This window comes from Caenorhabditis elegans, chromosome V (assembly GCF_000002985.6).
Source record: "Caenorhabditis elegans chromosome V".
NCBI lineage: Eukaryota > Metazoa > Nematoda > Chromadorea > Rhabditida > Rhabditidae > Caenorhabditis > Caenorhabditis elegans.
In genome coordinates, this window is record NC_003283.11 from 19,961,363 (window position 1) to 19,975,184 (window position 13,822).

General features: G+C 37.4%; 2 protein-coding genes and 1 pseudogene across 4 annotated transcripts; 2 read left to right on the forward strand and 1 right to left on the reverse strand.

Annotated features, from left to right (window-relative positions):
- Positions 1-4,337: 4,337 nt before the first annotated feature.
- srh-171 (Serpentine Receptor, class H) lies at positions 4,338-11,197 on the forward strand (the record flags this gene model as incomplete). Its single annotated transcript, NM_075464.1, has 4 exons — positions 4,338-4,656; positions 4,705-4,892; positions 10,722-11,025; positions 11,073-11,197. 4 exons carry the CDS (start codon positions 4,338-4,340, stop codon positions 11,195-11,197), a joined length of 936 nt encoding a protein of 311 aa, NP_507865.1.
- Positions 11,198-11,921: 724 nt separating this feature from the next.
- Positions 11,922-13,784, forward strand: srh-173. 2 transcript variants are annotated; one of them, NM_075465.3, is made up of 4 exons: positions 11,922-12,236; positions 12,915-13,102; positions 13,169-13,472; positions 13,520-13,782. In NM_075465.3, exons 1-4 carry the CDS (start codon positions 11,927-11,929, stop codon positions 13,699-13,701), a joined length of 984 nt encoding a protein of 327 aa, NP_507866.2. In that variant the 5' UTR covers positions 11,922-11,926; the 3' UTR covers positions 13,702-13,782. The 2 variants fall into 2 exon arrangements, with proteins under 2 accessions (NP_507866.2, NP_001294749.1); NM_001307820.2 differs by having other exon boundaries at positions 11,924-12,236; positions 13,155-13,472; positions 13,520-13,784.
- Y60A3A.28 lies at positions 12,262-12,344 on the reverse strand (annotated as a pseudogene). Its single transcript has one exon. A coding segment is annotated over exon 1 (83 nt).
- Positions 13,785-13,822: the final 38 nt, after the last annotated feature.

Below are 13,822 nucleotides of genomic sequence, written 5' to 3' on the forward strand. Positions count from 1 at the left end.
TTTTTCCGGGTAAAAATTGAATTTAATTCGATTTTTTGTCGGTTTTCACACAAAATTTGGTGAAAAAATCAATTTTTCAGCGAAATTAAGAAATTTGTAGTCATTTTTCCGGGTAAAAATCAATTTTCAATCGAATTTTGGTGAAAAATACGATTTTTAGACAGTTTTTTCTGGGAAAATGAGCATTTTTCAGCCAAAAATAGATTTTTTGACATTTTTTAAGCCAAAAATGAATTTTAATTGGATTTTCCTGAAAAATCTGCTGAAAAATGCGATATTCCAGCTCAAAGTTTGATTTTTCTCAGATTTTCACTCAAAAATCAGGCAAATTGAATTAGCAGAATAAATGGAAAAGGGAAAAATTGAAGAAAAAACCAATTAGTTATAATATCAAGTTTTTGAAATCTAATACTAATATGGAAAATATTTCTCAATATCTGTCATACATACATATTTGTCAATAATATTAATTAACCGCTATATTTAACTATGTTTAATCTATTCCGTATTGCAAAAGTTTGCACCGATCTAATTATCTATATTTTATGACTATATGTACATAAATCTATACTTTTATAACTATAACTATATATAACTATATTTTAAGGGCAAAATCAGATTTTTTAAACAATCTTCACTAACCTAGCCCTCAGTAAGTGCTCTTCTGCCTTCGCCTTTGTGGCAACCCAGCTGGTTTTTATTCCGCTTTCTGGCCCACTCCCATTGTTTATTGTTCTCTCTCTTTGCATATCCTATCTGTGTTTGTAGAGTCGAGGTCACCCATCTGGCAGGTCCTCCCATTGTTCTATCTCTTATTGTACATTCATTCTATACATCAGCTGGCAGGAGAGGTGACCTCTCTCTCCATCCGGCCTATTTAACTAATATACTATATTGAATAATATATTTAACATATTTTATATATAGCTATATTTAACATAATGAACAAGGTGCATTAAATATAAGAGCACGTAAGTATTTTGAGAAAGGTTTTGGTATCGGTGGGATTTTAAGGAAACTCGAGTCCATAAACCCAAACCGAGAAAAACGGCCGATCGATAAGAAACCTCCACTCTCTTCGCTGTTTCCACATCTGTCAGCAAGACCGATCCCGTCTGCGCCTCCTCTATCTCCAACCAATATGCCTGGCTCTTCGGATGATGAAAATAAGCCATCTGCGCAGCGAGCGCTCCTTACGGACCCGCAGAAGGCCCTCAGGGCAATCCAAGGAACTGTCACCAAGTTTAGTGATGGAAACAATGCGGAACTACGAAGTTGGCTTATCGACTTCAGCCGAATCTTGTTCCGATTAGGGATTCCCAAGGATACAGGAACGAGGCTACTCCCGTTTTTCTTGGACGGGGTTGCAAAAACACGATACGACAATTTGGAGTCCGAGGAGACACAATCTTGGGAGAAGACGGTCGAGAAGATAATGCGAGCCTTCGAAATCCCAGGCGAAAGGGAAATCAGTCAGCAAGAGTTGGTCAACCTGAAGCAAGGAAAATCTTCGGTTAGCGAATATGCCAAGAATCTGCGAACTCTTGGAGAGTTCGCATATCAGAATACTGGTCAGTCTAGGCTGGGGAGACACAACCATCATGTGGCTTCACCATGCTCTAGGTTCTCATGTTTACTCATATTATATTTAACCTATTTTACCTTACTCGACATGAACCCATTTTATATATATTCACTTCATATTTATTGGACATGATAATGGATGTGCGAGGATCATAAGGAATTGTACAAACAGAAAGTCCTTGAGAGCTAACTTCTCAACAACTTACCGACGCTTCCAACATGCCGGGAGAGATCGAAATAGCCCAAAGCGAACTGTCGGAGCTGAGACAAGGCAACCTGACAATTACCGAATTTGCTCGACAGTTCGACAATTACCGAATTTGCTTGACAGCTGCGCATCTTGGGTGAATTCACTCACCAAGATCTACCGAAAGAGACGCAGGAACGACTGTGTTGGCCACTGCATTTCTGAATCAATGTAAACCTGAGATTCGGAACAAGCTCAGGGGGTTGGAGGAAATCCCCAAAACCTTGGAGACAATGGTGAAACGAGCCGAGAGATTCCATCGTCGTCGCCAACAAAAGAAAGAAGATAAAAACGAGGAAATAGATGATGAGGTACTTGTCGCTGCCATGTCGAAGTTGATGGATGTACAGAAGCCACAGCAGCCGTCATTCCAACCGTCTCGAGGAGGATATAACCAGCGAGGAAACCGAGGTGGACAAAGATTTGGAGGATTTGGCAATCATGAAAACAATGCTCGGTGGAATCCACAAAGAAACCAATGGAATCCTCAATTAAATCATGGGAATCCGCAATTCAGTTATGGGAATGCTCAATTCAATCAAGGGAATCCTCAATTCAATCAAGGAAATTCTCAATTCAATCAATGGAATCCTCAATTCAATCAAGGAAATTCTCAATTCAATCAATGGAATTCGAATCCGCAATCTGGACGAGGAAACAGTTACCGCCAGAATGGATATAGAGGAGCTAATGGAAACCGAGGTCAGCGAGGAAATGGACTGAAAAACCTACTCGCCTATCTATTAATATCTATGGCACTCGTCGGAACGACCGCTACGGAGCTGCAGGTGTGCGGGTTCCAGAGTGGAGGAAATGCCTAGATTTAGAGGATTCGGAAATCATGAAAACAATGCTCGGAATCAACGGAATCCACAATTCAATTAATGGAATCCGAGAAGCGATCAAGCATCGAATTCGAATCCTCAATCCGGACGAGGAAACAGCTACCGCCAGAATGGAGAAAAACGACCTTCCGATAGACGCTACGGCAATTCAAGGAATCATCACGAAGTTCAGTGATGGGAATAATGCGGAGCTACGAAGCTGGCTCATAAACTTCAGTCGAACCCTGTTTCGACTAGGAATACCGAAGGATACAGGAACGAGACTGCTTCCATTTTTTCTGGATGGCGTGGCCAAGACGCGATACGACAATTTAGAGTCCGAGGAAGTGCAGACTTGGGAGCAAACTGTCGAGAAGATAATGCGGGCTTTTGAAATCCCAGGAGCTGGTCAACCTAAAACAAGGAAACTCTTCGGTTAGCGAATACGCCAAGAAACTGCGGAGAGTTCGCATATCAGAATACACGAAAAGAAGTCAGGGAGCATCTTCTTGCCTCCGGAAAAAAAAACAAAAAACTACAAACTACCTATATTTAGTCACGTGATATTTAGTCAATCAATTCCGTATTGCTAAAGTATATAACTGTCTAATTATCTATACTTTTATATCGATAACTATATATGTATAACTATATTTTAAGAGCACAATCAGATTTTTCAAACAAACTTCATTTATTCAGCTCTATGTGCTATGTAAGAGCTCTTCTACCTTTACCCCTGCATGATGCTATCGGTTGTAGTAACCCAGCTGGTTTTTATTCCGCTTTCTATCCTACTCCCAGTGTTTATTATTCTCTCTCTCCTTCTCCTATTCTGTGTTTGTAGAATAAATGTCACCCATCTGTCAGGCCCTCCTATTGTTCTATCTCTTATTATATCTATTCTTTACATCGGCTGGCAGGTAAGACCCCTCACATCTCTTTGTTCATCTTTACTCAATATTGACTCAATAAAGATATATTTAATCACTATTCATACTCTGGAAATGTTACACTGGAAATTGAAAAGGCATCTATGATAAGCCATACATAACTCTAATATGATTCTCAACGCTGGATAGTTGAGAAAACCAGCTTGTGAAGTCATCCTAATTTAAAAATATAATGTTAAAATTGATATATGCATTGCATAAGTTTACACTGACAAAAACTAAACGGTTTTATTAGTCTTGATCAGCCAAATTTGCATATTTTTCAGTGTACACTAGTGTAAATTTTAAATTCATCGATTGAGGACATAAATTTTTAACATGATATATTTTAAAATTAGATATAAAACAATATAATAATGTTGTTAGAAACTAACTATACTGCTACATAGTATTAATAATGATGTTAGCAATTAATAATGTTGTTTGCAATTAGCAATGTTGTTAATTATTAGTGAAGTCGTAAGTAATTAATAATATTGATAGTAATTAACATTACTGTTGGTAATTAATAATGTTGTTAGTAATCAATTTGTCTCTTGCGATTATTTCCATCTACTCGAATGTTGTTCTACAAAAGTGTTGGAATGTTAAAATTAATTATAGTTTTGAAATGAAGTCAGAATATCCTGCCCATTACCTTAGTAGCATGTAGCAGGTGAATAAATCCAACAACAGATGAAAAAACGCATTACCTTATAATACAATCCTACACAATCATTTCCATTCCCCTCAATGTGCCTGGAAAGCTTGAACTTCCTGGCATCCGACAAGTTATATGCAGGAATTCTACATTTCCTTACTTGCATCGAAGTCCCACTTCATGCCTTCGGTGCCTACCTGATAGTAGTGAAGACTCCAAATAAAATGAAAATGGTTAAAGCTAGCATGCTATTGCTCCAACTTGTTGGAGCATCAGTCGATATTTTTATGAGTTTCTTAACCACTCCAGTACTCAATTTACCCGCCTGCTCTGGATATCCACTGGGATTCTCGTTACTTTTAGGGATCCCTACGTCTGTTCTGGTTTATATGGGTATCTCATTTGTCGGAGGTATGTGTTTAGGTACAAGGCTTCCTTAACGTCTGATTACCATTTCAGTAATCGGTGTAACTGTTCTGTTATTTTTTGAAAATCGCTATCACCAACTCATCAATAGATCTTCTGGAGGCAGGAGTTGGAAGCGAATATTATATGTGTTGTTTCACTACGCGTTATCTGCAACATTTATAGCTCCGTCGTTTTTGAATATTCCAAGTGTAGATCAAGGAAAAGTACATACTTTTGAGGTGAGTTAATATTTTCTACTAGCAAAATCCCACAGGTTATATGGTTAGTGAATCTGATATACATATACATATACATATACATATACATATACATATACATATACATATACATATACATATACATATACATATACATATACATATACATATACATATACATATACATATACATATACATATACATATACATATACATATACATATACCGTATATTCTCTATTAGTGCTGCATGCCGCTCTAATTTTCAGAGCCTTCTCGATTGCAGCTCTATTAGAGACTGCCGTTCTACTGGAGACTGCCGCTCTAATTTTCGAACGAGTTTTTTTTGTTTTCAGGAGTTTCAATTAATGGTGGAGTAGAAATAACAATTTTTCATAAATGAAAAAAAAAATCAAAGAAAAACAAACAACAGAAAAAAAACAAAAATTATCCTACGGAAATGATAGAATTGTCAGACTCGTTGCCTTCTTCTTGACTTTCATCGATTCCAATATCCTGCACGAGGTCGACGAGAGAATTTTCTATACGCGTGCTGTTGAGAAGATCCAGACCCGACGGAATCGATCCGTTTGGTGCAAAACAGTGAATCTGATTATCTTCACTTCCATCTGTAGCGATTGTCAAGGCGCATCCTTTAAAGGATTTCAATATCAAATCCTTTGGAAGATCATTCCATGCGTTTTCAATCCATTCCAAGTATTGGAGCATTGACGGCGGACGCATGTTGTTGCTTTTTGTGAAGCTTTTCTGTCCATGCACCATCCAATCCTCATAACTTCGACGAATGCTAGCTTTGAAAGGAGAATTCCAGTAAACGTCGGGAGCCTAAGCGAACAATTTATGTACCGTTTCAGATGATGATCATACCTGTACAAACTTTGTGCATCCACCGGGAACAACTGCTGTATCCACTTTCAAATTTTTGAGCACTCGTTTTGTTGCATCACTGATATGGCATCTGAATGCGTCCCAAGCCAAAAGTCTTTTTCCAAAAAAAGGAGGCCCGATGATAGTGTTCAAGTAATCTTCTGTCACTTAATCGTTGAAAAACGTTCGATTACACCAGCTCAGTTGCAGACTGTTCTTGAATCTTGCGGCAATTTCTTTGTCAGGTCTGGTACGAGGAAGGAGCACATATGGACGGCACTTATATCCATCGGCTCGAGCAGTTAGAAGCACTGTAACATGCATCTTTTCATGACCTGTCGTCTTAACTGGCACCTGAAAGAGTATTAGACAACGTTTCATCATAGGGTGACTGAAATAGAAAAAAAGAGTATTAGTTTTTCCCACCTCTCGAGAACCTTTTTCGTTCAAGGTCAACGAGTTCGAAAAGTCCAAATAAACAGCAGTCTCGTCCGCTGCAAAAATGTGAGTATCTGTATACTTGTTCTGGAGTCGCATTTTTTCCACAAAAAGAACGTAATCAACGATTTTCTTGGCAAATTCATCAGGCTCTTTTTAACAAGTTGTAGTAGCTCGTCGTGTACTGAGGTGGTGCCTACGCATGAACTTTTGGAGCCAGCCGGTCGACGCCTGAATGAGAGTTGAATTTCTTTAACAAAGTACGCAGTTTGCTACCTTGAAGTCTTCCTCTCCACAAATTTCTTTAGCTTTTTGTCTGATTAAATTTCTGCTCACACGGAATTTTTTCTCTCGTTGATCCCGAAACCAGCGAAGCACACTTTCGTCCACGGTTTCGCGTTGGACTGGTCGGCCACCACCTTCTAAACGTTTTGGAGCTGTTTTATTTGTAGATTTCCTATAATTCAAATATATAACTAAGCATTCACAAATCAGCATTTTCAAACTTACAACTGAGACTCAATTTTGGTTTTTTGTGCCACCCAGTCTTGAATACACTGTCTGCTGACCTTCAGATCTCTTGCTGCTTTGGTTTTGCTGAATTTCGAAGCATATTCAATTGCTTCTAGCTTGAGTTTCAGACTGTGAACTTTCCTCGAGCATTTTTGAGCACCAGTTGTCGAATTGCTTGGCATTTTCCTTCAAAATTACATGTAAAGTTTTAATACAAGGATTTCAAACAAAAAAACCACGTAAAACAATTGAAAAATGTTGAAAAAAAAGAAAATAAACTGAAAAAAATTCAAAAAATAAGCTGAAAAGCAGCGGCGGGTCTCGCAGCGAAAAGGGTGCCGCTCTATTAGAGACTGCCGCTCTATTGGAGACTGCCGCTGTAATTTTCGGAAATGCCTGTTGGGTGCAGCTCTATTAGATACGCCGTTCTATTAGATACGCAGCACTAATAGAGAATATACGGTACATATACATATACAGTGCGCGCGCTTGCTATAGGACCCCCCTAAGTTTTGGCAGTATTGAAAACCTCCAAATTTTTCGTGGAAAACTATTATTATATTTGGAATCAGGGTGTCAAAAAACCTGTACTCCCAAGTTTTCATGAATTTATCATAAAAATTGAGAGCACCCGACCAATATTTCAAAAATAAGACCGCGCGTTTGCTATAGGACCCCCTGAGATTTTCAAAAATTTTCATCGAAATTCTTGATTTTTCGAGTTTTTGTGAGAGAATAAGTTTTAAAACTATGTTTAATTACGCTTTTAAAGAGAAATTGTCCCTATTTATTACTTTTCAGAAAAATTCAAATTTCGATTTTTACTAATTTATTACATTTTCAGATGTTTAAGCCCGAGAAGAAGCTCACGTGCCACTTTTGTGCTTCAACTTTTATCACCTGATTTGAATAGTAGTTTCGCAGAGTGTCGTAAATTTTGAGCTGATTAGGACAACTTAAACTCATTTTACAGCATAATTTATGCGAAGCTTTTGCCCTGTTTTTAGCTAGCAGGCTTATTATGGGCTCATATCTGAGCTGCCAACTGATAAATCTTTTCTACAGTTATCAGAGCATTTACCTGACACGTTTTGCTAACTGTTTTAAACATGCAGTCACTGAGAAAAAATTTGCCCAACCATCTGCAGGCGACGAATCTCGAGTTCTCAATTTGCAGTACATTCTCAAGCCTTTTTGTGTTGAGTGAATTTTCGATCACAGTAGATGGCTGAGCAAATTTTTTCTCAGTGACTGCATGTTTAAAACAGTTAGCAAAACGTGTCAGGTAAATGCTCTGATAACTGTAGAAAAGATTTATCAGTTGGCAGCTCAGATATGAGCCCATAATAAGCCTGCTAGCTAAAAACAGGGCAAAAGCTTCGCATAAATTATGCTGTAAAATGAGTTTAAGTTGTCCTAATCAGCTCAAAATTTACGACACTCTGCGAAACTACTATTCAAATCAGGTGATAAAAGTTGAAGCACAAAAGTGGCACGTGAGCTTCTTCTCGGGCTTAAACATCTGAAAATGTAATAAATTAGTAAAAATCGAAATTTGAATTTTTCTGAAAAGTAATAAATAGGGACAATTTCTCTTTAAAAGCGTAATTAAACATAGTTTTAAAACTTATTCTCTCACAAAAACTCGAAAAATCAAGAATTTCGATGAAAATTTTTGAAAATCTCAGGGGGTCCTATAGCAAACGCGCGGTCTTATTTTTGAAATATTGGTCGGGTGCTCTCAATTTTTATGATAAATTCATGAAAACTTGGGAGTACAGGTTTTTTGACACCCTGATTCCAAATATAATAATAGTTTTCCACGAAAAATTTGGAGGTTTTCAATACTGCCAAAACTTAGGGGGGTCCTATAGCAAGCGCGCGCACTGTATATGTATATGTACCGTATATTCTCTATTAGTGCTGCGTATCTAATAGAACGGCGTATCTAATAGAGCTGCACCCAACAGGCATTTCCGAAAATTACAGCGGCAGTCTCCAATAGAGCGGCAGTCTCTAATAGAGCGGCACCCTTTTCGCTGCGAGACCCGCCGCTGCTTTTCAGCTTATTTTTTGAATTTTTTTCAGTTTATTTTCTTTTTTTTCAACATTTTTCAATTGTTTTACGTGGTTTTTTTGTTTGAAATCCTTGTATTAAAACTTTACATGTAATTTTGAAGGAAAATGCCAAGCAATTCGACAACTGGTGCTCAAAAATGCTCGAGGAAAGTTCACAGTCTGAAACTCAAGCTAGAAGCAATTGAATATGCTTCGAAATTCAGCAAAACCAAAGCAGCAAGAGATCTGAAGGTCAGCAGACAGTGTATTCAAGACTGGGTGGCACAAAAAACCAAAATTGAGTCTCAGTTGTAAGTTTGAAAATGCTGATTTGTGAATGCTTAGTTATATATTTGAATTATAGGAAATCTACAAATAAAACAGCTCCAAAACGTTTAGAAGGTGGTGGCCGACCAGTCCAACGCGAAACCGTGGACGAAAGTGTGCTTCGCTGGTTTCGGGATCAACGAGAGAAAAAATTCCGTGTGAGCAGAAATTTAATCAGACAAAAAGCTAAAGAAATTTGTGGAGAGGAAGACTTCAAGGTAGCAAACTGCGTACTTTGTTAAAGAAATTCAACTCTCATTCAGGCGTCGACCGGCTGGCTCCAAAAGTTCATGCGTAGGCACCACCTCAGTACACGACGAGCTACTACAACTTGTTAAAAAGAGCCTGATGAATTTGCCAAGAAAATCGTTGATTACGTTCTTTTTGTGGAAAAAATGCGACTCCAGAACAAGTATACAGATACTCACATTTTTGCAGCGGACGAGACTGCTGTTTATTTGGACTTTTCGAACTCGTTGACCTTGAACGAAAAAGGTGCTCGAGAGGTGGGAAAAACTAATACTCTTTTTTTCTATTTCAGTCACCCTATGATGAAACGTTGTCTAATACTCTTTCAGGTGCCAGTTAAGACGACAGGTCATGAAAAGATGCATGTTACAGTGCTTCTAACTGCTCGAGCCGATGGATATAAGTGCCGTCCATATGTGCTCCTTCCTCGTACCAGACCTGACAAAGAAATTGCCGCAAGATTCAAGAACAGTCTGCAACTGAGCTGGTGTAATCGAACGTTTTTCAACGATTAAGTGACAGAAGATTACTTGAACACTATCATCGGGCCTCCTTTTTTTGGAAAAAGACTTTTGGCTTGGGACGCATTCAGATGCCATATCAGTGATGCAACAAAACGAGTGCTCAAAAATTTGAAAGTGGATACAGCAGTTGTTCCCGGTGGATGCACAAAGTTTGTACAGGTATGATCATCATCTGAAACGGTACATAAATTGTTCGCTTAGGCTCCCGACGTTTACTGGAATTCTCCTTTCAAAGCTAGCATTCGTCGAAGTTATGAGGATTGGATGGTGCATGGACAGAAAAGCTTCACAAAAAGCAACAACATGCGTCCGCCGTCAATGCTCCAATACTTGGAATGGATTGAAAACGCATGGAATGATCTTCCAAAGGATTTGATATTGAAATCCTTTAAAGGATGCGCCTTGACAATCGCTACAGATGGAAGTGAAGATAATCAGATTCACTGTTTTGCACCAAACGGATCGATTCCGTCGGGTCTGGATCTTCTCAACAGCACGCGTATAGAAAATTCTCTCGTCGACCTCGTGCAGGATATTGGAATCGATGAAAGTCAAGAAGAAGGCAACGAGTCTGACAATTCTATCATTTCCGTAGGATAATTTTTGTTTTTTTTCTGTTGTTTGTTTTTCTTTGATTTTTTTTTCATTTATGAAAAATTGTTATTTCTACTCCACCATTAATTGAAACTCCTGAAAACAAAAAAAACTCGTTCGAAAATTAGAGCGGCAGTCTCCAGTAGAACGGCAGTCTCTAATAGAGCTGCAATCGAGAAGGCTCTGAAAATTAGAGCGGCATGCAGCACTAATAGAGAATATACGGTAACTACCTTACTACTCAGATGTATATTTCCAGAAAATCCCTTGCATCCCCAGAGACATACCCTCCCGTCCTGGCTACTTTGTCCTGGCAACTGACAACCTACTCGTCTGCCTTTGCATTTCTATCATGCTCTTGTTCGTCGGCGTTCAATGGGCTTTTTTCGTGGCGTCCATATTCCGCTACCTATCCAACACCGTATCCCATTCCCAAACCACAACTCGTCTCCAACGTCAATTCTTCATTGCAATGTGCATTCAACTGTTAATCCCGTTGGCAGTAATCGTTTTTCCGGCGGCGTTTGTAGTTTTTGCAATAAGATATGACTATTATAATCAAGGTATGTAGTAAAGAAATTAAACAGACAAAAGAAATGTAGAATTTCAGCCGCCAACAACATTGCGATGGCTGCTATTGCCACTCATGGAGTTTTTACCACACTGACCATGATAATTGTGCATAAACCGTATCGGCAGGCTACATTAAGCGTGTTACGGGGAAAGTCGGAGTAGGAATTAAATAAAAACTGTTAATGATTAGTATTTTTTACTGAAAAACTGACATTTCATCGTTTTTTTTTCTTGGAATTGCACCAAAATTTGACATTGAATATTTTTCATATGATTTCACATAAATCGTCCAAAACAAAAAAAAAATAGAAAACCCTGTTTATTGATTAAATAGTGATCTACCAGAAAATATATCAGGAAAAACGCAGAAAAGAGATTCAGGAAAAAAAAAGATGCTGAAACACTTTGGAATAGTCAGACGGTGAGGGAATCGGAGAAGAGTGAGAAAAATTGCGTTAACATTTTAGGCCAACAATTAATGTGAGCAATGGATAAAGAGGACGCGCTACGATGCTCCGCTCGTAGCGGCGGAGCGCGCATGCATCACGCGATCGAATCCGTCACAATTAGGCTTTAATTGATTTTAATCTGCCCAATTCGGATAAAATGCGCCGAAAAATGAATTCACCGGACTAGAACGCTTTAAAAACTAATTTGAAACAGAAGTGGAAGGTAGAATTGCCGAAAAATGCCATGTGCTCATTTGAACTAGCGTGAATTGAACAAAAGTCGAACTGATCATGTCAACTAATAAAACGTTCCCAGCTGTTTTTTGAAAAAAAAACTAATAACCTTACTTTTCCGAGAATCAAGATTATTACTGCCCTGACACCATTGAGCAGCTGAAAAAAAAATGAAAAAGCCACTTTTTTTCTCATTTTCGCCATTTTTATGTGGCTGGACAGCCTTGCTTCCGATGCTGTTCACGCAAGAATTCTACATATTCTCACTTGCATCGAAATTCCACTTCATACCTTCGGTGCCTACCTGATTGTAGTGAAGACTCCGAAAAAAATGAAAATGGTTAAAGCTAGCATGCTCTGGCTTCACTTTACTGGAGCATTGGTTGATATTTTTATGAGCTTTATTGGAATCCCAGTGATCATTTTACCGGCTTGCTCTGGGTACCCATTGGGGGTCTCATTACTTTTAGGTATTCCGACGTCAGTTTTGCTTTACATTGGGATTTCTTGTGTTGGAGGTAATTTTTAATTTTATTTCAACTGTAGGGAATGGAGTTATCAATTGATAAAACTATGTATCCAGGACGGTTGTAGACATCAAGTGGGAGGCTTGAGACTATCTGAAAAATTTTTAGTCATTAGTAAATTTGTTAGTAAGGAATAATCTTGTTATAGGTATTAAATAATTTTGTTAGTAATCAATAATGTTAATACTAAGTAATAATGTTGATAGTTGTGTAATATTACTATAATTGGTATTTAGTAATGTTCTAGTAATTAATATAATTGTTAGTAATTAATGATAATGTTTGTTAGCTGCTAATGATGTAATGAATAATAGTGTTGTCAATGATTAATAACGTTATAGTATTGGTAATTAATAATGTTGTTAGTAATAAATAATAATTAGCAAAACTGTTAGTATTTAATAGAACCATTTTAAGTAATTAATAATATGGTTAGTAACTAATAATACCGTTATAAATCCTTAATAACGCTATAAATATTTAATAGTACTGCTATTAATTATTAATAATGCTGTTAGTAATTAATAATACTGTTAGTAATTATTAATATTGTTAGTAGTTAATAATTTTGCTAGTAATTCATATACTGTTACGAGTATTTAATAATATTGCTAGTTATTACTAATGTTGTTTGTAAATTTATTTCAACTGTAACCTTATTCGTTTCAGTAATTGGTGTATCTGTCCTTACCTTCCTTGAAAACCGGCATCATCAACTAATCAGAGGATCTTCTGAACCAAGATCCTGGAAGCAAATGCTATATATCCTATTCAACTACCTCGTATCTATAACATTTATAGCTCCAGCGTTTTTCAACATACCTAGTGAAGAGCAAGGAAGGGCATATACTTTTGAGGTAAGTTATTATTATGATTATCATTATTATCATGTATCCGTATCCGTTTTAGAATCCGTCTTCCAGAAAATCCCCAACATACCCAACGATATTCCTTTTCGCCCTGGATTCTTCGCCCTATCAACTGACAACCAAGTCTACAGCATTTGCATTATTTCCCTTATCTTCGTAGTCTGCCCACAAATTATACTCTTCGTCTTGTTAATATTCCGATATCTCACCCAAACTCGATCCCAGTCCCCGGCAACACTTCGCTTACAACTTTTATTTTTCATTGCTATGTGTTTCCAGCTATCTATACCGTTTTTAGTAATCTTTTTACCGGCGGCTTATATAGTTTTTGCAATTCAATATGATTATTATAATCAAGGTATGAATAATTAATTAATTATGCATGTGCTATAAAAAAAGGTTCAGGAGCAAACAACTTGTGTATGGCGGCAATTACATTTCACGGAGTTTGTACTACATTAGTCATGATAATCGTGCATAAACCTTATCGTCAAGCAACTTTTAGCATATTACACTTGAAATCGGTTCGGCCATTGAAAACTGAGAATAATTCTAGACCATTGTGGAACACACTGAGAATGGCATAAAACATTTGCATCGAGATAATTTAAACTACTGTCTTGCTGTTTTTAATACAATGTGTTGCGTATTAATAATATATGTATGTATATACGCATGTTGAATATTTGATTACAGTAATTGATTGTT